The sequence below is a fragment of the Mauremys reevesii genome, linkage group 4, assembly GCF_016161935.1.
Source record: "Mauremys reevesii isolate NIE-2019 linkage group 4, ASM1616193v1, whole genome shotgun sequence".
NCBI lineage: Eukaryota > Metazoa > Chordata > Testudines > Geoemydidae > Mauremys > Mauremys reevesii.
In genome coordinates, this window is record NC_052626.1 from 53,465,666 (window position 1) to 53,485,202 (window position 19,537).

General features: G+C 40.1%; 1 protein-coding gene across 1 annotated transcript in view; it reads right to left on the minus strand.

Annotated features, from left to right (window-relative positions):
• Nucleotides 1-19,537, minus strand: part of AQR (aquarius intron-binding spliceosomal factor) — a 93,827-nt gene that overhangs the window by 8,296 nt on the left and 65,994 nt on the right. The window contains exons 29-34 of the mRNA XM_039536986.1: nucleotides 17,627-17,814; nucleotides 9,603-9,774; nucleotides 6,292-6,462; nucleotides 5,534-5,619; nucleotides 4,644-4,818; nucleotides 3,460-3,573 (exon numbers count right to left, since the gene is read on the minus strand). Of these exons, the coding sequence (XP_039392920.1) occupies nucleotides 3,460-3,573; nucleotides 4,644-4,818; nucleotides 5,534-5,619; nucleotides 6,292-6,462; nucleotides 9,603-9,774; nucleotides 17,627-17,814 (906 nt within the window). The remainder of the gene's footprint in view (nucleotides 1-3,459; nucleotides 3,574-4,643; nucleotides 4,819-5,533; nucleotides 5,620-6,291; nucleotides 6,463-9,602; nucleotides 9,775-17,626; nucleotides 17,815-19,537) is intronic.

Consider the following 19,537-nt stretch of genomic DNA (forward strand, 5'->3'; position numbering starts at 1 on the left):
GATGCCACACACAACTGTTTCTAGCATGTAGCATTAAATGATTATTTTTATTATTTCAACTGCTGTAGCAGCTAAGGACCCTAATCAATGATCAAGGCCCCACTATACAAATCACCACAAAGACAGTTCCTGCCCCAGAAAGCTCACAGACTACAATTTAGACAATAAGAAGCAGGTGAATAAACTGACAAATGAGGAGGGAAGGGATAAGAAGGGGGAATGAGGCAGACACGTGTTTGAATAAATTAGTGCCCACTGATGATTGCTGTGTTGGCTGCTAATCAATACGTGGACCCTTCTGCCTAATTAACTGCTAGCAAACCTTATCCCTGACTCTTTTCATAAATGCTGAACGATCTCTCTATCCACCATATGGAACTCCAGAACCACATCACCACTACCACATAGCAAGAGAAAGACAGACACACTTACATAGGTTTTGGGTAGTTGTGGAGATAGCCAGACAACTGGCTGTAGAGGGAAGGAGAGGAGTGGGCTGGTTTGCCTCAGGTGAGAGTGGTGGTATTGGAAGAGAAGAAATAACTAGGGGACAAACTCCATACCACATGATGTGTATATTCTATTTTCCTTTAAAAATGAAGATTTTTATTATTTCAACTGTTTCTTTTTAAAAATAGTGCTCACACACTGTATTATGAGTGAGTCCTCCACTGAGTGAGTCTTCCATTGAGTTTAATGGATGAGCTAGTCACTTATTGTGGATCCTGGGATGAGACTAAAGTCCAATTTCAGACTTGCAGCCCCATCTGCAAGTGCCACAGGTGAAGACAATTGTAGATGAACGTGTGCTACTTTTAACTTTACAGATTTCACTTCTCTCCTTGATTGCAGCAATCAGTTAGCTCTTAACATTTTTCAGTCTGAGGTGGCGGAGCAAATGCTATTGGATTTTGTCGTGACCTAAGGGTTCCCTGGTCAACATTGATAGACAGGCCTTGAGAAAGTCTTTGTAATGTTTTCTTGGTCTGCCCCTAAAATGAGTTCCAGTCTGCCATTCTCTGTAAAAGATCATCTTCAGTATTCTACTGTCAGATATATGGACCACGTGATTGCACCACCTTGGCTGCGCTCTCATAAAAGCTTCAATGCCTGTGATGTTGCAGCACTCAAGGATTTTGGTGGTTTGAAGTAAATCTTGAACCAAATCTTGCAATATCCACTGTAGACTTCATAGGTGGGATTGATCCAAGTGATTTATGTGGCGTTGATAGTCCACGTATCACAGCCATAGAGGAATCTGGTGATGATGATGATGGCACAGCAAACATAAATTTTTGTTTGCAATCTGGCACCGTGTTCATTCCAAAGATGACACTAAAGTTTTACAAAGGCATTGCTGGCTGTCCCAATGTATTTTCTAATGTTGTTGTCAAATCATTCTATTTGGTGAAGCTACACTGCCTAGGTAGCAAAATCTGTCAATGACATTGAATGATACATCATCGATAGACATCTGTCTTTCCTTTTGTAAAGGTGAATAATGTTGGAATCTGTAAGTTTCTGTGGCACAGTCTCCCATTCCTAAAACCTTAAGTAGAGGCCAGTGATGTTCCTGATGAGCTCGTGGTCTCCATATTTGAAGATCTCCACAGGAATACCAGCTGGATTCACTGCTATTTACCACCTGCTTGACAACTTTCCATATTTCACGTATGTTCGGTGAAACTGAGAGTTGGTCTTGAACTGAAAGTTCTTCAAGATTATCAAGTGCTGATGCTGATTGTTATGTATGGGCAGTTCAGAACCTTAAAGTGTTCAGCCATCTTTTCAGAATTTGACCACAGTACTTTTGCAGCAGAGACTCATCTGCATTTCATACAGGGGTGATACCATTACACTGCAGGCCTTACGCAATCTTCAGCTCATAAAAAAAACCAAAACACATTTGGAGTCTTTTTAGTCTGCTGCTGATTGAAGCTGTTCGACTTTCATTTTCCACCGGCTGTTCTTCATATGGGGAAGCTTAGCTTGCATGTTATACTTTAAGTAGCTCATTAACTATACATTACATTAACTATACAATACATTGTTGTATACTTTCTCCCACATACCTAGTGCAAAATTTGTTTTAAAAAAATAACACTTGTATGAAGAGGCCACTGCTCAGAAATGTTAAACTTCTTTAGTTCACCGATGGTAACTAACTTCCAGCTGTTACACCCCAGCAACTGCTGCATTGATACTCTTGTACTTGAAGACACCCGAATAATATATCAGTGTTGGTTTTCTGTGTTTTGTTTTTTTTTTAAATATAGAAATGGTTCTTCCTCCTTCCTCCAAATAACTCTTGCCAGCAACAAAATTTGATTCCTTACCACCATTTTGTTTCTATCCATCGCACTCATATATTTGTTAAATCAAAGGGAGTTTTGAGTGCTTATGTTGCAGGAAGCATTTTTAAATTTAAAAAAGGAATCACTTTCTCCCTGCCTCGCTGATTAAAAAAGCTACAGGGACTATGGAAACTAATGTAAGATGCATCAAATTTTAGCCTACCCATCTGTGACAAAGTGGGGGGTTTTCTTGGGTTTTTCTGTGTGTTCCAGTGGTTTTCATGCAGCGGGAGTGAGACTCAGTGTCCCTGGGTGTTACTGGTTTAACGAGGTGAGGGGAGAGGGAGTTTGTTGTTACAGAGGACTGGAAAGAGAACTTGGGACCCCAGCTGATGGCCTGGAGGATGGATACCCCAGTGACTGGTGACCCGAAAACGCAGCTCAGGAGTCACAGCTGGTTCGGGCCCGTGGGAGGACAATGGGCTGGGAAGAGAGGACCCCAGGACCTAACCAGCCAGTTCCAGCCAGAGAGGGCCAGAGGAAGGCTGAGAGAAGAGGAGGCCAGGCCACCCTGTTTACGACCCTGTTTACCTGGAAAGAAAACAATAGACAGAGACTGGGCTTGGGGCCGGGGATATCAGATGCCCAGCTGGGAAGCAGGGGGGCTCTGGGCTGGAGAGGGGGAGCAGGCAGAGCCCACCGGGATGCAGGGAGACTGGGATATGCTGTGCTGAGGGAGGCCAGGCCTGAGGCCCTGAGAGTTTCCTCTGCTGTGTTCAACTTTCAATAAACCCTCCTGTTTTACGCTGGCTGAGAGTTGCTCCGGTCTAGAGAACAGGGTTGCATCAACCCCTTCAGGTGTGGAGGCCTGGGGGGGTCCAGAGCGAGTGGACTCCCTGAGGGGGCCCACGGCGAGAAACAGGTGTGCTAAGGCTCAAAGAGGTGCGGCTCCGGAAGATGGAGGGGCCTAACCCCGAAAAAGGGTGGACCCCCGAGAAGGGCTGTCGCACTGAAAGGGGCACCCTCCCACGGACCGCCCGTGGCCACAAGTGGGCACAATCTGTGAGTCCGTGACACCATCTCAAAAGCATTCCCTGAATGAGTTATTTTGTACAGTGAATTACATTTTAGATGCATGCTTTCCAAAATTTATAAGCCTGCTTACCTGTCTGTAGTGGCGTGTACTCTGTATCACGTGCATATACATGTTGTACACGAAGTTAGCCATCTGAGGCATGTTCTTTATAACATGTACTTGGTGAGAAGGCCTTTCTCCATTCTAGGGGAAAAATAAGAACAGTTAATATTCAGTAATAGAGAAACACCACAATGGATCTTCAGAAAGGTGCTTTTCCCATGTTAGGGAAGAAATGGGAAAGCACAAAAGTGAAATTAAATGTATTTTAAACAAGACTGTGTGGAGGAAAGGGGACTAGGTTCTTGTCTAGATATGCAGATCCTATAAATGTAATGGAAGGTTATCTATCTATCTATACATCGAGAGAAAGAGACATTTGATTTGGAAAACTTGCAAAGGCATAGGAAAAAAAATTACTAATAGTCTCCTTAGAAACACCTTTCTTTTTTTACATGCACATATTGCTATGAGGGCTGAAAGTCCCATTGCTATGCAGCATCATCTGTTTCATTTAATTTATGGTAGCAACATTAACCTAAGGGTTTGGAATATTAACCTCTTGATTCCAAGATACCAAAGTGGCCACTTGCAAAAGGAGGAACAAATACCATTATAATCTAGAAGCACAGCCTAAAATTCCACTGTTATATTTGTAACTTCTATCCTATCATTCCAGGAAAACACATCTATTGGATTCTAGATATCTCAATTCAATATATATGACACAATCACACAAAAAGAATTCAAGGTAAAAGACAGCGATGATTAATAGATTAAACAGTACTTCTCAATATGTTGTGTCAAATATTAAATTTATACTTCTCTTATTAAGAAGCCATGTGTTTTATTTCAGATAATTTACATGACTCCAAGTAGTGGTTTTAGCATGAACAAAATATCCAACATACTGTACTCATTGTACTTAAGTGGTTAACGTAAAATAAAATATACTGTAGATTCAGTGTTGCACAAGCAAAGCTCAATAAGAAAACACGCATAACTGAACTAAACTGTGCCTATAACTAAAATACAAACAATTCAATTAATGACAGCTGGTGCAACATGGCAAATTCCTGGGCCATAAGTAACAAAACAACATTTGTCTGTAATGAGGAAGCTTTGAAATCCTGTCTCTTACTATGCACCCAGTAAAGAAAGTGGACTGCTAACACACTATTCTATGTAGTACAATTTAGAACAGATGTGCTTACCTGTCTGATTGTTGGAAAATACTCTGAGGGAATTATATGCAGTTGAAGGGGTCGAGCTGTGAGTTGGCTGAAAGCTGGAGTTAGCTCAAAGCAATTCTGGAACAGGGATACTCTTGCAAAGATATAAAGCCCAAGCCGGGCTCTTGACATAGCAACCACTAGACGTCTGACATCCCTTCAGGAAACAAAACATCAAATAGATCATGGTCTTTTTACTACCTATTGTGCTTTGATTGCCACTGAAACACCTTCATAAATCTCACAGCCACACATAATTAAAGGGCATATACAGCATTAGGGAATCTGTAGATATAAGGGAATATCTTTCTCAGTTTTTTCAATATTTTATTCTAGTATTTACAGTACAGATTTACATCCGAGCTCATGTACAGTAACAAGATGTTTCTACAAAACAGTGTCCATCTTCTTCCTCCAAAGGCTCTTTTTTCCTCCACAGTTGAAGTGCAGACATTTTAAAATGTGCACATCAGAAGGATACTACACAAAGGCCAAACACCTCTGATACACAAATCAAGCTCAGACAGACCATTTTCTCAAGATTATTTCAAGACTTTACTTGAACTAGCATTGCATTCTCTACTATTTTAATAAGGTAATATTAAGTTCACTGTACCTGCAATAATATGCACAAATTACAGTATTTAGATAAGACCCAATAGTGAAGGGTCTGTGAAGTGGGTACCAGACGGCTATATATGGAACTGGTTTTGAGCGTCTTTGAATAAGTCACACTAAACTTTGTTACTACAATTTATTACATAATTTGTACATGTAATATGGACACTCATTACCAGAAATTCTGCTCTGGTAAAATTAGGCAAAGTGAATTACACATTTTAATGCATTTGTGAAGATATTTTCTTACATACCTAAGATGACCAACAGCTTTGGTTCGCACTAATGAAAGGATAATATAATCATTTTGTTGACCTTGAAATCTGTCGACAGTTGTCACCTAAAAGGTAAAAAGAAAGATAAATTAAGATTAACTCATCTACTGTATCTTCCAAAAATATTTGCATTTCCAAAGGTATTAAGAACAGGTATTTTGAAATAAATTACTAAAATAATTGATGTTCGTGTGATTAGGTATTTTGACAAATAAAATTTTCAGAATTTTGCAGGGTTTTAAAATCTTTTGCGCAGAATTTTTATTTTTTGGCACAGAATTTTTGGCGCAGAATGCCCCAGTAATAAACGGACTCCTAGAGTTATGTTAGTATTTCTGCTAATTAGGATTTTTAACCAGATATTTCACCAAGTGGGCATCTACACTTTGGAAAGATCTTTTGTTAGTAATTATGATCCTTCTGTTGTGTAACACTGCTAGCCATCTAATTTATCCTTCCTGTATAGCTTGCAATCTGGGATCACCATATTTCATCTAGTTATACAGCCTACACAAGAGTCCAAACAAACAAAAGTAAGCGAAAAGATTACATGTACTGTCGAGTAACATCTTGGGAACAGTGGTCTATCCACATTATCCCAGTGAATATAACATTTGTAGTCATCAAAGAAAGAACTCATCATGTAGATATTGGTGAAACTATATAATTATATTGTTCTGTAATGTATAATTCTAAAAAGTCAGAGAATGGTAAGTATTTGGTTATTTGAAAATTACCTTGTTTGGTCGGCCTATAATTGGGTTATTCCCACAACGCTGATTAATGATATCCCGGATCAGGTGCTTTTGTCCATTATAGGTTGTCAGAATACTTATCTTGTCTGCAGGGTAACCAAGCAGGCACATGTACATGAAGAGTGCTACAACATACTCTGCTTCGCCAAGATTCTGCATTTTAAAAGGAAAATAAAATGTTAGTTGGCTCATTTGTGCCTCTGACTTTGGGAGTGAGTTGACCCTACTGAGGCATCCTGGTGCATTTAGAAGACCCATATTTGAAATAAATCAAAGCATTGAAAAACAAGCTAATTGTAGAAAAAGGAGGAACGAACCACAGATAGTCTTAAATTTCGTCCATCTAATTTAGGTTCCTCATGAATAAAGAGATTGCCAAAAATCCCAAAGTTACCATATTATTGTTAACTGATGTTTCTGTGGTTACAACTGCTGATGCACTGAGCAATTAAAAATACATAAATTGAATACAAATTCTTCTGTGACTATGGGTGTGATACGAACAGACAAATCAAGAAAATATTTACATGAAAAGCTTAAAATCAATAAGCTATGTGTACATACATTAACTCCCCACTTAACGTCCTCTTGCTTAATGTTGTTTTGATCTTACGTCCCTGCTCCATTACAGAACCTGCTTGTTTAAAGTTGTGCAATGCTCCGTCATTTGGCTGCCTGCTTTGTCCACAGCTGGCAGCACCCTTATCAGTACCCTTATGCCTCCCCAGTGCCTCCTGCCCGCCGGCGAACCCCGTGGATCGGTGCTTTCCCCCGATCCCCCTCGCCTCCTGCCCACAGCAATCAGCTGGCTTGCGGCGTTCAGGAGACAGGACGGAAGAGTGAGGATGCAGCGTGCGGAGTAAAGGGGGAGGTGGTGGTGGGGGAGAAGAGCTGGGTTAAGGGTGGGGGCATGAGGGAAGGGGAGGAGTGGGCAGGCCGAGGGTTGAGCCCCCTGCCGCTAGTGCTTGCACAATACGGGAAGCTGCAGCTGTTGCTGCACAACGTGCTTCTCCTAGCCTACGGCACCTTGCCAGCCTCATTGTCTGCAGTGCCAGTGGGCTGTGCCTGTGTGGGGTAAGGCGGGGGCACCTCCTATTGCTTCAAACTCAGCAATTATGACTGTAATATTAAATTGTTTCTTTAAAATTGTTTAAAATGTATATAATACCTTGTGTCTGGCAAAAAAAACATTTCCCTGGACCCTAACCCCCCCATTTACATTAATTCTTATGGGGAAATTGGATTCATTTAACATAATTTCGCTTAAAGTTGCATTTTTCAGGAACATAACTACAACGTTAAGTGAGGAGTTACTGTATGCATAATCAGGCCCACCTACCAGTAACTTCTTGGGAAATGCTCAAATACTCTTAGTTCATTTCAATATATGATTAAAACTGAAGTTATCAAGAAGTCCTTGAATCAGGGACTGTGTCTTGCTTTGTACAGTGGGGTCCTTATCAGGACCTTTGAGTACTACAATATACAAACTGTAATTTTTCATTTCCTCTCATGGGAGACAATGTGAAGTTACAACTCTTATTTATACTGCCTCAAAACCATGGGATCATAGTATACAGATACGTCTAATTAAGTATCATAGTTCTGAGTAAGTTTTAAGGCTGAGATTTTTCAAAAGTGCTTAGCAGTGATTTAACACTGATCCTACTGAAGCCATTGGTAAAACTCCCACTGACTTCATTGGCAGCAGAACTAATCTAATGCTGAGAATGTTTGAAAATCCCACTGTCAACCATTAATCCAAAGAACTTCATATTACAATTTGAAATTGTAATATTTATATAAATACATCCCTCTTTTCCCTGTTTCATTTCTGATTTACTTGGTTGAACTTATTGCTACAAATACTGGAACACTTTACTCATGGTCTACATCTACAAATTCTGGTCACCTTTAAGTCTATATAAAAAGACATACTCATACATTCATGAACACAAATAGCACTCTGAACGCCATATTCATCACCGCCCATTAACAAACCTTGAATCACCAATTACACATTCCATGTGCTATAAATACACACATAGTGTGTATACAAACCCCACACTAAAAAAAAAAATATCAGGAATTACATGGAAATGATAAAAAACATTATGATGAGAAAGTGTCTACATTTTTTAGTATTACAGCTTCCACAAACTACAGAATAATTAAGTTCTTATGAATAAAGATAATGAAGGGAACATGGTGTTATAACAGTGATACATTCACTATACTCAAATATTGATTTAATTTTTTTAAAAGTAAAAGAAGACCTATCCATAGTCTACAAAGATCTTTATAGACCATAGAAAAATTACAAGATTCAAAAATAAAATCTTCACAGACACATACACATGAAAATCCTTAACTTTGTAAATTATATCCAAGACTTTCACAATAGGAACCATAACATAGGATCCTATTTTTGTACATCTGTACCACAGTTTTTAATACAAAGCTTTAGGTAAGAAAGGAACAAAGAATTGAAGGTATGGGGCATGTGATTTTCAGTGCAATAGAGGATGCACATGTGATTAACGGAGCCAGATGACGATTGCGCTTTATCTAAGCTGGTTGTTGACTGCAGTATAGCATTTGACATAATTGAATTGTTAATTTCCTAGTGTTTTAATGTTTGCTTTTGTGGTTATACTTGAGCAGCCTGAACTGTTACACAATGTAATATTACACAACATTGTGTTGAAATATACATATCCTGCACACAATATAGACATAGTACAGTTTGATCCTTTTGTGAAGGCTGTTTTGGGAAACCATTTTTTGGAACACTATATACAGATCAATAAAAACAGTGACTCTCCCAGTCTGGACATGTGTCTCAAAGCAAATCCTCCCTCTTCCAAGGACAGAGAATCTCTGCCACGTATTTTAATGCTGAAGCAGATAAACAAGATTATAACTGGCTGTATTTGGCATTGGTCCAAAAAACTATCTGCAACAAAATATGCAGTCAAAAAAAAAAAAGTGACATTCATTTCTACTTTTGCGGGGTGGGAAGGGAGACTCAAGGAAAATCATAGTTCAGTGTAACAGGCAAATACCACAGAATAATTATTATAATTTTATGACCTCCATAACTAAATAATCATAAGGGTTGATCATTAAAAACTGAATTCCCACTGTGTATGGAAAAATATAAAAAACATTTTAATGCTCTGAAAGCTTACTTAACTTCCGTTACAGAAATCAATATTCTATCTTCATTTCTTTCCAGATTTAATAAGGCAGAATGCTGCATTTCTAACCGGGCAGTGATTCTCTTTTCTTACCTGGTAGAAATAAGGATTGGGTTCAGACTCTCCCACACCATGGAAATCTTCTACATTTATAAGCTGAAAATCATACAGAAATCCAGCATTTGCAGTTCTGAACTCTGGCAGAAGTTGCACATGAGGCAGATTACCCAAATTCTTATAACGCCAGTTGTAGAGGTTACACAAGCTTTCAGAAAAAAAAAAAAAAAACAGTAAGAGGAGCTTGAACTCCTTTCTGACACAGATGAAAAATATTTCTTTAAAGTGATATGCAAACCAGATAGATACAATGATGTTTCTGTTTTTCTCATTACTATGCCTTGCTATTTAAAGGTTGCCTGGTATATTTGCTTCTTTTTCCACAGTAGGAAACTTGGGGTCTCACTTCTCTCTGTTTAATGGGAGGAATCTGGCAAGGTATTTGGAGGATGTGAATGGTGATATCGCACTTGGCTGTAGTCTGAGCTACAAGTCTCCCTTTCCTCAGCTGAGGGGTAAGAGATCATGGACATATCTTGCCAAGGTCCTCTGGTAAAGAGTGACGTGAGGACCCGTCATTCCCATTTTACAAATGGAGAATGCAGGCAGAGACACGCTAATGGCAAAATTTTCAAAAATATTTTTAAATCCCATTTTCACAAGTGACAGACATTTAGGAGCCTAAGTCCCAATTAAAGTCAATGAGTCTTATGCTGCTAAGTGCAAGTCACTTCTGAAAATAGGACTTAAACACTTTTGAAAATTTTGCTGTAAGTAATCTCCCAAAGGTAGCGAAGGAAGACTGTAGGGGAGCAGGAAATTAAACTCTAGTCTCTTGAATGCCAGGCTAATGCCCTAACCTTTGGATCATCCTTTCTTCTGAACTAACCTCTTCCAAGTGCAAAAGACTGTATCTCTCTTACTGCAAATACTAGAAGCAGTTAGGTTCATCCATGGGGATTGAACGTGCCCAATCTACCTTTATACAAAGCCACATGAAAACACTAAATTATTAGTAGATTAAATATAATTTACTGATGACACTTGGGGGCCTTGAAAAGACCATGGTATTATAGGGATATTAAAGAGGGTACTAACAGTGATTCCCCCAAGTGACAGTGACCCCCACCCCCAGTTTCACCAAGTGCAGAGGTCTTTTAGTTCTTCTGTTGGGGCTTGTGGGCTCCTGTCTGCAGAAAGCACTGATTGTATCTGTCCTGTGAAAGATAGTAATAGAGTATGTAAAACTTACAAACAAGTTAATTGACTTTGTTCTTAAAGTAAACACTATGCTAGCCTTAAGCTGTAATTGATACAATGTAAACAAACAGACTCCCACCCTCTGTGATTACGGGGCCGGGAATCTCATAGGAATTAACACACACCCCAAAAGTGGTGGAGACAGTAAATTAAAATATGGTTAAGATATGGAATGTATGTTGATGAATGTTTGATGTACGTGAATGGTTAGGGAGGTGCCAGCCTGGAAAAGATCCATCGGCTGAAGAATGTGTCAAGCGGACCACCAGACAACCCCCGGAGGAAACTGGGATCCACCCCAAACACCTGGAAGGAATGTGCCACTTTAGACAGTGTGGAGCCACCAGGAACGTGCCATCTGCTAATTGAGCCAACAACAGCAGGATGAAACGGTTCCCATAGACTAACATAGGAATTAATTCCTATAAAAATGGACTCTAAAAACTGAGGATTTTGAGTCCCTAGTTCTGCTGCCAACCTCCAGGAGCATCAGGTGCATCTGACACAGACTCGGCTCCATCCTCATGACCAAGATACCTGGCCAGTAACTTGGCATGAACAACTTCTAGCTGGTAACTATAACACCTATACAGAACCTGAATGAATGATTGTGTGAATGAAAATTTTATATATGTGTGTGTGTGTGTGTGTGTGTGTGTGTGTATAAGGAATAAGTAGTAATAGGAATAAGTAGTTAAACAATGTTGTTTATTTTTATCTTTTGCCTTATTATTATATTTACAATAAATGTGGCATCTTTGCCTTATCCTTCTTAATAAGATCCTGCTGGTTTTTATTATATTGGTATAACAGTATAGGGAATTGGAAACTGTATCTCAGATGGGGCAGTCTGAGGAGGAGAAGCCAGTCTCAGAAATAAGGTAACATATGTTCCATTCTGGATTCTGACTGCTCTCCCAGTCTGAGACGTTTGGGATGAAACTGCATTAAGAAAAACTGGTAGGAAAGACGGAAGAAGTGGAACAGAAGAAAGAATGTTCTTCCACCTCCTCCTCTAAAATTAGTCTATTTTCGGCACACTGCTCAGAGAACCTTCCTGCCAAAGGATGTTTCTGCAAAGGAATGCAGGTCACGCCTGTGAGGCTTTTGTAAGAGTGTTGATAGATGACCAGGTGGCAGCTTTACAGATTTCCTTTGTGGTGGCTGATGCCCTTTCTGGCTAGGATGTTACCATGAATGTGCTGAGTGGCCTCTTATCCCCTCTGGGATCAGTTTATTGGTAGCTGAATACACTGCTAATACAGAACTTGATCCACCTAGCCAGGATTGGTTTAGATGCTTCAGACCCAGGTATGAAAATAAAAGAAAACAAAAGATCTTTTCCTATATGGACAGGCTCCACCAACGTACATTTTAATATTTTAAATGCTTTTTCTTTTGGATAGTGAGGCTTTGAGTAAAATGAATGCCTAGTGGATAGGGCACAGGAATGAGATGAGGATCTATTCCTGGCTTTGTCAAGGGCCCACTGGGTGATCTTGGCAAATAACTTCACCTCGATCAGTTTCTCCATCCATAAAATGTGGACAACACTGACCTCCTGTGTAAAGCGCGTTAGAGAGTTAATGATGGAAAGCACTACACCAGAGCTAGGTATTATTTTTATTAATAAGGCAGAATTATTTCCTGTCAGGTACCAAAGGAAGAAGTCATCTTGATACAAATGACTCTGGAGAATGAACAACAGTGTTGGTCCTGTGGAAGATGCAGTAAGGCTAGCGTGTTCTGAGAGCAGATATTTCAGAAACTCATCTAGTTATTATTATTATTTATAAAATGGAAACACAAAGAGTTAGATCCCATAGAGGTTTGAATGCCTGGATCATGAAAACACAGTATTGTGTACAGATCCCAGGTAGGAAAAAAATCCCTAATTGTTGGCTTGGGTAGTCATGCTGCACAAGGAAACTGTTACCATCAGGTATAGGAGACTTGGATGGGCTTGCATTTATGCCGCTGTTTAATGTTGAGACATGTAATGAAATGATGGAATGTCTTGGGCCCAGGTCTAGGTCATGCTGTAAGACAGCGGTTTTCAACCATTTTTCATTTGTGGGCCTCTAAAAATTTTTTGAAAGAAAGAAAGTGCAGACCCCTTTGGAAATCTTAGGCTCCCCACATGTTGAAAATCACTGCTGTAAGAAAATCCTGGCTTCAGAGAGTTGATATATTTCTGTTCTGATACCAGTAGAAGGTTTTTTGTCTAGACTCTTGCAGGACAAATGAGTGAAAAACCTGCACAAAGCTAGCAGAATCTATTATTTGGAGGAGTATCTTGTTTTGGACTTGCTGGTCAACTAACCAAGCTATCAGATTTAGTTAATCTTGATTGAGAAGTGGCAGACAGAAGAGAAAATTCTGCCTGCAAGGAAGACTGAGCAGAGTAATAACTATGCATAAGACCAGAAGACCTAGGAACAACAGATAAAGATGAATAAGACTGTGACCCGAGATGCCTAAGGTAGCCCACACTGAAAATACGAAGGTCAGGGCAGGCTGCTAAAAGGAGAGCAAATTGTACTTGTGAGTCTTAACAGCATTGGTGAGTTTGCTGGCTTGTAAAGTCCCTGTGGAACACATCCAAAGCTTGGGTGGGTCTATCAGTCCTTTGTTCAAAACTTCAGTTTCTAGAGAAGATACTCCAGAGGTGAGAAGCAGGTTTGAAGGCAAAATGGAAAAGATGCAGCTGCTTTTTTATATCCTTTGCCATGTGGCTTGTACATCCTCTGTCCCAAACACAAGTTCACAGCACATGGGCATGGAAAAGCTCTTGGAGTTCCCTGTCCACAAGCGTGTCCCTACAAGTCCTGCTGTCTCATAGGCGGGTTCATTGTACAGCTGATAGCCCTTGATGGGCCATCAAACAGGCTAGATAGCGTTGATGACAATCTGTCTAGGAGTGTCACTCAGAAACACAGCATGGGCTGGAGATGCAAATATACCACACATATTTGTAATTCACAATATAAAGATAATACATATAAACCAGATTATCATACTTAGCAAATCATAACATTTCCACTGATATCTTACATGGCATATGTTGTAAGATTCATTATAATTTTGTAATATTGGTACCAATAATATTATAAATGATCACCCATATTCCATACAGCATCACACCTCTCCACGCAAGACCTCAGTGCCTTGATCCTGACAAACCTTGTCTAGTTCATGAAAACTGGTCTTCATTTTGCTTATCTCAACTGTTAGGGGGATCGTATGGTCACATAAAAACAGATGTCTGTGAAGTAGGGTATCTTGCTATTACAGGTCTGTTGCTGATAAAGGCAGACCAGAGTTCCCTGATTCTACCTTCCCTCTGGTGGTCTTGGGCAAGGTCTTAAGCTATGGAATAAGTAGAGTCCCTTCTCTGATACCTTTGTTGCAGTTAAGAACAAAAATAACTTCTGTCCTCGTATGAGGACTCATTGCTTTTCACTCCAGCAAAGTCCAAGAAGGGCAAACACTCATCTGTGTGTGTCCTCAATCCCATCCTACCAACCTTCTTCCCAACCAGGATTCCACCCAAGAACTTGGAGGCACAGTGGGGATTTACTTTCAATAGTTATCTACTGTTCAAAGGAAAAGCCAGATTTGGCTTTCATTTAGTCTCATGGATCAGTCCTTCACTAACAAATTCATCAAGGGATCAAGGCTTTTTAGCTTATTACACCAGCACACTGTGGTGCTAGAGATTGCCAGGGTGGCTCTAAGGGCTGCTAATGCTTCAAAGTCTCTTTTATGGATGGCTTCTATGTTACTTTCTGCAAGATCTTTTGTGATGAAATCTCCCTCAGCAAAAAATTACTGCCTTTTGCTATGCATGCCACTGTTACATCAACTCTTGGTAGGGTGAAGAGTGTGTGAATTTGGGTTCAAGGGCCCAGTATAATTCTTGATCATTGTGAATGGTCTTTTTTTTGTTGAGTCCCAAAAGATGGAGAGGATGGAATCATTTTTGCAGAGATATCTCCAGAAGAATCCTGACTAGTTTGGGCAGGGGAATGCAGAGATCCCAATAAATTGCCCTAACTTTGAGCTCTTTCCCTTTGCACAATGAGGCTCTTCAAATAAGTTCCGCATCCATGATTCTCAAGGCTGTCACTTCACAGATTGAGCACCTCCTAACTATGGGCTTGCACCCTTTGGTAGGCTATATCATGATGGGGAAGGAAAGATGGAACAAAGGATTTGGTGGGTGGTACTATTTGGGGAGCAAAATGTTAGGGAAATATTGGTTTCCACCCCCAACCCTCCAGGGAAAAGAAAGATGGGGGGGGGAGAAGGGATTTTGCCAACAAATCATTTTAAAGGTTAGCAATCGATAAGGTTCAAGTGCTGCTGTTTGTCCACCATATGCAAAGAATCTGGCAGAAGGGGAACACTCAAACCTGGAGCATCACTGAGAAGTCTAAATTGTTTCTTGCATTTTCAGAAAGGGAAGCCTATCCCAAACATCTCCAACAAAAGGGGAAATGGTCAATATCCAGAGAGACAGAATATTTAAAATAAGTAGCTTCCCATAAAGTGTCCATTACAACTAAAACCGGGGAGGTGAAGGGAGATGGGGCAGGATAAGTGAGAACCTTGATCAGGAGTTGTTTGCATCAAAATGTAGGAATTCTTCAATCCTTTCATGCAAATTTTCCAGGGAGATGCAAAGCAACAGATGGCAAAATTTAACTTTATTTATCGTTTAGTTGCATTAGATACTCAAACATTATAATTTAAAAATGCAAATCTTCCTGAAAAATATTTATAGTGAATATGCTCAGAAAACAAATATTCTGCAAAGCTTTTAATTTTTCAATAAATTTTTATAATGGAAAAATTAATTTTAAAAGTTCTCATTTATTATGTTCATTTTACTTTGTTTTAAAAAAAAGACTAACTTACACCTCACACACATACCCTCGCGTTTGTGTATTGTTTTCTTTCCTAATCTTATTTCTTCTCTTTCCTAGCCCTCTCCTTTTGCCTTCTGTCTAATAAGGGTCTGGCTTAGCCAGGCAAGACTGCATATTTTGCATCACTCCTGTAAGTCTGTGACCAGAGAGAGGCAGCTAAAAACAATGCCCTGAACAGCCCTATGCTGGTACGAGTTTGCCAAGTCTTGGAGTGGATGATAAGACCATGTCGGTGCCAGTGTTGGTACAGCAGTGAGGTTGCAAGTGAGAGTCAACACCAGAAACAGAAGCTGCATTTTTCTATCTTTGTTGTTTTCTCTCCCTTCTAGGAATCAGGATTGAGCTTTAACAGCAGCAACAAAAACAGCCCATCTCATCTTAACTACTTTTCTCAATTTTCCCTAAAAAGGACAGTTTTCTCCATGTAAGAGACTGTAAAAAAGGGGGGTTTTCCTTTAGAAAAAACTCTACAGCTAAAGGGAACAAAGGTTGTTGTTAAAATGAAAGCATTATTTAAAACATTTCAAATGCTTTAACTGTTCTTCTTTCTTTTATGTATTTTTAAATAAAAGTTAAAAGGATTTGAAATAGTGTGTTTGCCATGGTACTAAGCTGGCTGAGGTCTCTGTATACTAAACCCTGAGCCTTGTTTAAAACTGTTTTATGTTGGACAGCTCCAAGGTCATGTTAACACCTTTGACTATCTGGGCCCTTCATTCCATATAAATGAATACAACAGGACCCACTGGGGGGTATGGAATACTGCTATGATGTACTCTCTAGGGCTAGGTTTCAGAGTAGCAGCCGTGTTAGTCTGTATCCGCAAAAAAAACAGGAGTACTTGTGGCACCTTAAAGACTAACAAATTTATTTAAGCATGAGCTTTCGTGAGCTACAGCTCACTTCTTCCGATGCATAGAATGGAACACACAGACAGGGGATATTTATACATACAGAGAACATGAAAAGGTGGAAGTATGCATACCAACAGGCAGAGTCTAATCAATTGAGATGAGCTATCGTTAGCAGGAGGAAAAAAACTTTTTGAAGTGATAATTAAGATGGCCCATAGAAGGTGTGAGGAGAACTTAACATAGGGAAATAGATTCAATTGGTGTAATGACCCAACCATTCCCAGTCTTTGTTTAACCCACAGTTAATAGTATCTAGTTTGCATATTAATTCAAGTTCAGCAGTTTCTCTTTGGAGTCTGTTTTTGAAGTTTTTTTGTTGCAAAATTGCCACAAATTGCCACAAATTGCAAATGTTCTCTGTATGTATAAATATCCCATCTGTGTGTTCCATTCTATGCATCCGAAGAAGTGAGCTGTAGCTCACGAAAGCTCATGCTTAAATAAATTTGTTAGTCTTTAAGGTGCCACAAGTACTCCTGTTTTTTTTCTCTAGGGCTAGCCATTCCCAGGCTCCTGAGTGTTGAGTTTAAGGTTGACCTTATTGATAGAATAAACTTGAGAGTTACGGCACTCCAGCCCTGAAATAACAAATGTGTGAATCATGGATGCAAGGGAGAAATGGAATGTATTGTATGATAGAGGTATTATGAAAATATGAAGATTCAATCATGAATGCCTCTTATATTTAAGAGCTGAAGGCCATGTCATCATAATGTTACATGAAAGGTGCATTTCTCTAGATTTGTAATGTGATCTTGAATTTGATTTCAATGTTCTTGAAGTCTGGGCAATGTACCAGTTCCTAAGAAGGATACTTCCACCTCCACTAGCTGTTAAAGCGATACCGTTAGATCAAATTTGGCCTTAATACTTAAGGAAGTAAGTTATTCAAAACTATATGTTTTTAACCTGGTACCTGTGAATAAGACCTCCTGACTTTTTTCCTTTATCTTACCTTGCTCTTGCTCTGCCTTGAGCATCCAAGTCAACAGTTGGCACCCCCACACGAACAAAGCGTGTAAAGAGAGACTGTTCCATGTTGGAGTATTTTTGAAAAGCCATGTTCTTAATGACAGGTGGCAACTGATGGTGGTCACCAATCATAATCCATCGTTTCAGTCGGCTGAATCCATCTTGGGGATTCTATTAAAACAATTAAAAAATTGCAGAATTAACCTGGGTTATCATATGACCAGGCATTACCTTTATTAAAATAATTCTAGTAAAGTAAGGGTCAAACTGGCTTTGTTATAAGCACTAATTTTCAATATTTAATATCATTTGTTTTTAAACTGCACTGAACTGCAAATGAAATGTTAGTCTAAAGCAGCAGTGGACAACATGCGGCCCATCAGGGTAATCCGCTGGCAGGCCGTGAGACAGTTTATTTACATTGACTGTCCATAAGAACACCTGCCTGCAACTCCCAGTGGCTGCGGTTCACCATTGAACCGCAGATGGTCAATGTAAACAAACTGTCTCGCGGCCCGCCAGTGGATTACCCTGACAGGCAGCGTGCTGCCCACAGGTTGCCCACCACTGGTCTAAAGGCCTCTATTACTGCCCTTCCAATGTCTCCCATGACCTGAAAAAAGGAGAGTTTAATGTTTTATGCTAAATTGCTCATGTTTAATTAACATAATCAGATACATTTATCCATTAACACAGTAAGAGTTATAGCAAGAATGAATTTGACCCACTGCAATGATAATATAACAGAAGTAGTAATGCTCTATTACAGAGGGCAAAAGGAAGAATCATATGTACCTTCAGAAATTCTGGATATGACTTAAAGGAAACTACAGAAGCAATACAACCGTGGATTCAGCAGGCCTTATTGTGCTCCTAGTTTTTACCTTTGACAACACCTCCACTTAAAGGGAGGATGCATGGGGCAGCCAATCAGGGCCCAATGAGAGCTGCAAGGCAGAGCAGGGTAAGTTGGTGTTGGGAGCTAAAGGACTGAGCACTGCTCCTTGAGAAAGCTGAGAAACCTGCACCTTGGACAGAGCAACTGCTGCCAGAGACTAGGGGAGCAAGAGGAGCTGGGTGCCGGGACTGGGTAGTTGCATGCCCTGAGGAAGGGTGATGAAGGTGCAAGGGGCATGGGGAGATATGGCAACTGTGAGAAGATTAAGAGGCACGGCAGGAAGCTGTTATCCACAGGTTCCCTGGGCTGGGAACCAGAGTAGTGGGCAAACCTGGGTTCCTCCCACTCGCCACTGGGGAAGTGGCAGGAATTAGACTGACATAACTGCCCCTCCTCCCTGCAGAAGAGGGTAAACACGGATGGTGGCTAGAGGGCCGAGTCATGAAGAAGACACTGTGGGATTTTGACTGTGGTGGGTGGGTCTGCAGGCAGAGATGACAGAGCTAATCCCCAGCATGGCAAGCAGGAGACGCTGCAGTGAACCTCGAGATACAGGAAGAAGAAAGAGGAAGAGGGAAACAACTTCAAGATATTTTTCTGCAGAAATCAGAATCTTTGTTATATTGGTCACAATGTATTAGTAATGTTAGGTCGCTTTCAGAATGATCCCTTTACTTATTGAGGGATCAGACACAAACTACTTTTTGGAAATCCAGTTAATCAAAGTTCTCGCCATCAAACTGGGTTTTCAAAAAGTGTTTGGATGATTCTTTATGCTGCTAAGAGTCATTGTCCAGGGGTGTGCTGGCCAGAGCAGAGCCCTAAGGGGCATACATTGGCAAAGGAGCAGAATCCCTGCCCCCTCCCAACCCCCTTACATCTCCTACACTTCAACTCCCGCCCCCCACTCCTCTGAACCCCTATATGCCCTAGCTCTGCACCAAAAGTTATAAGAATCTGAACATTTTATGAGCAGTGCATATTAGAGGGCTGTAT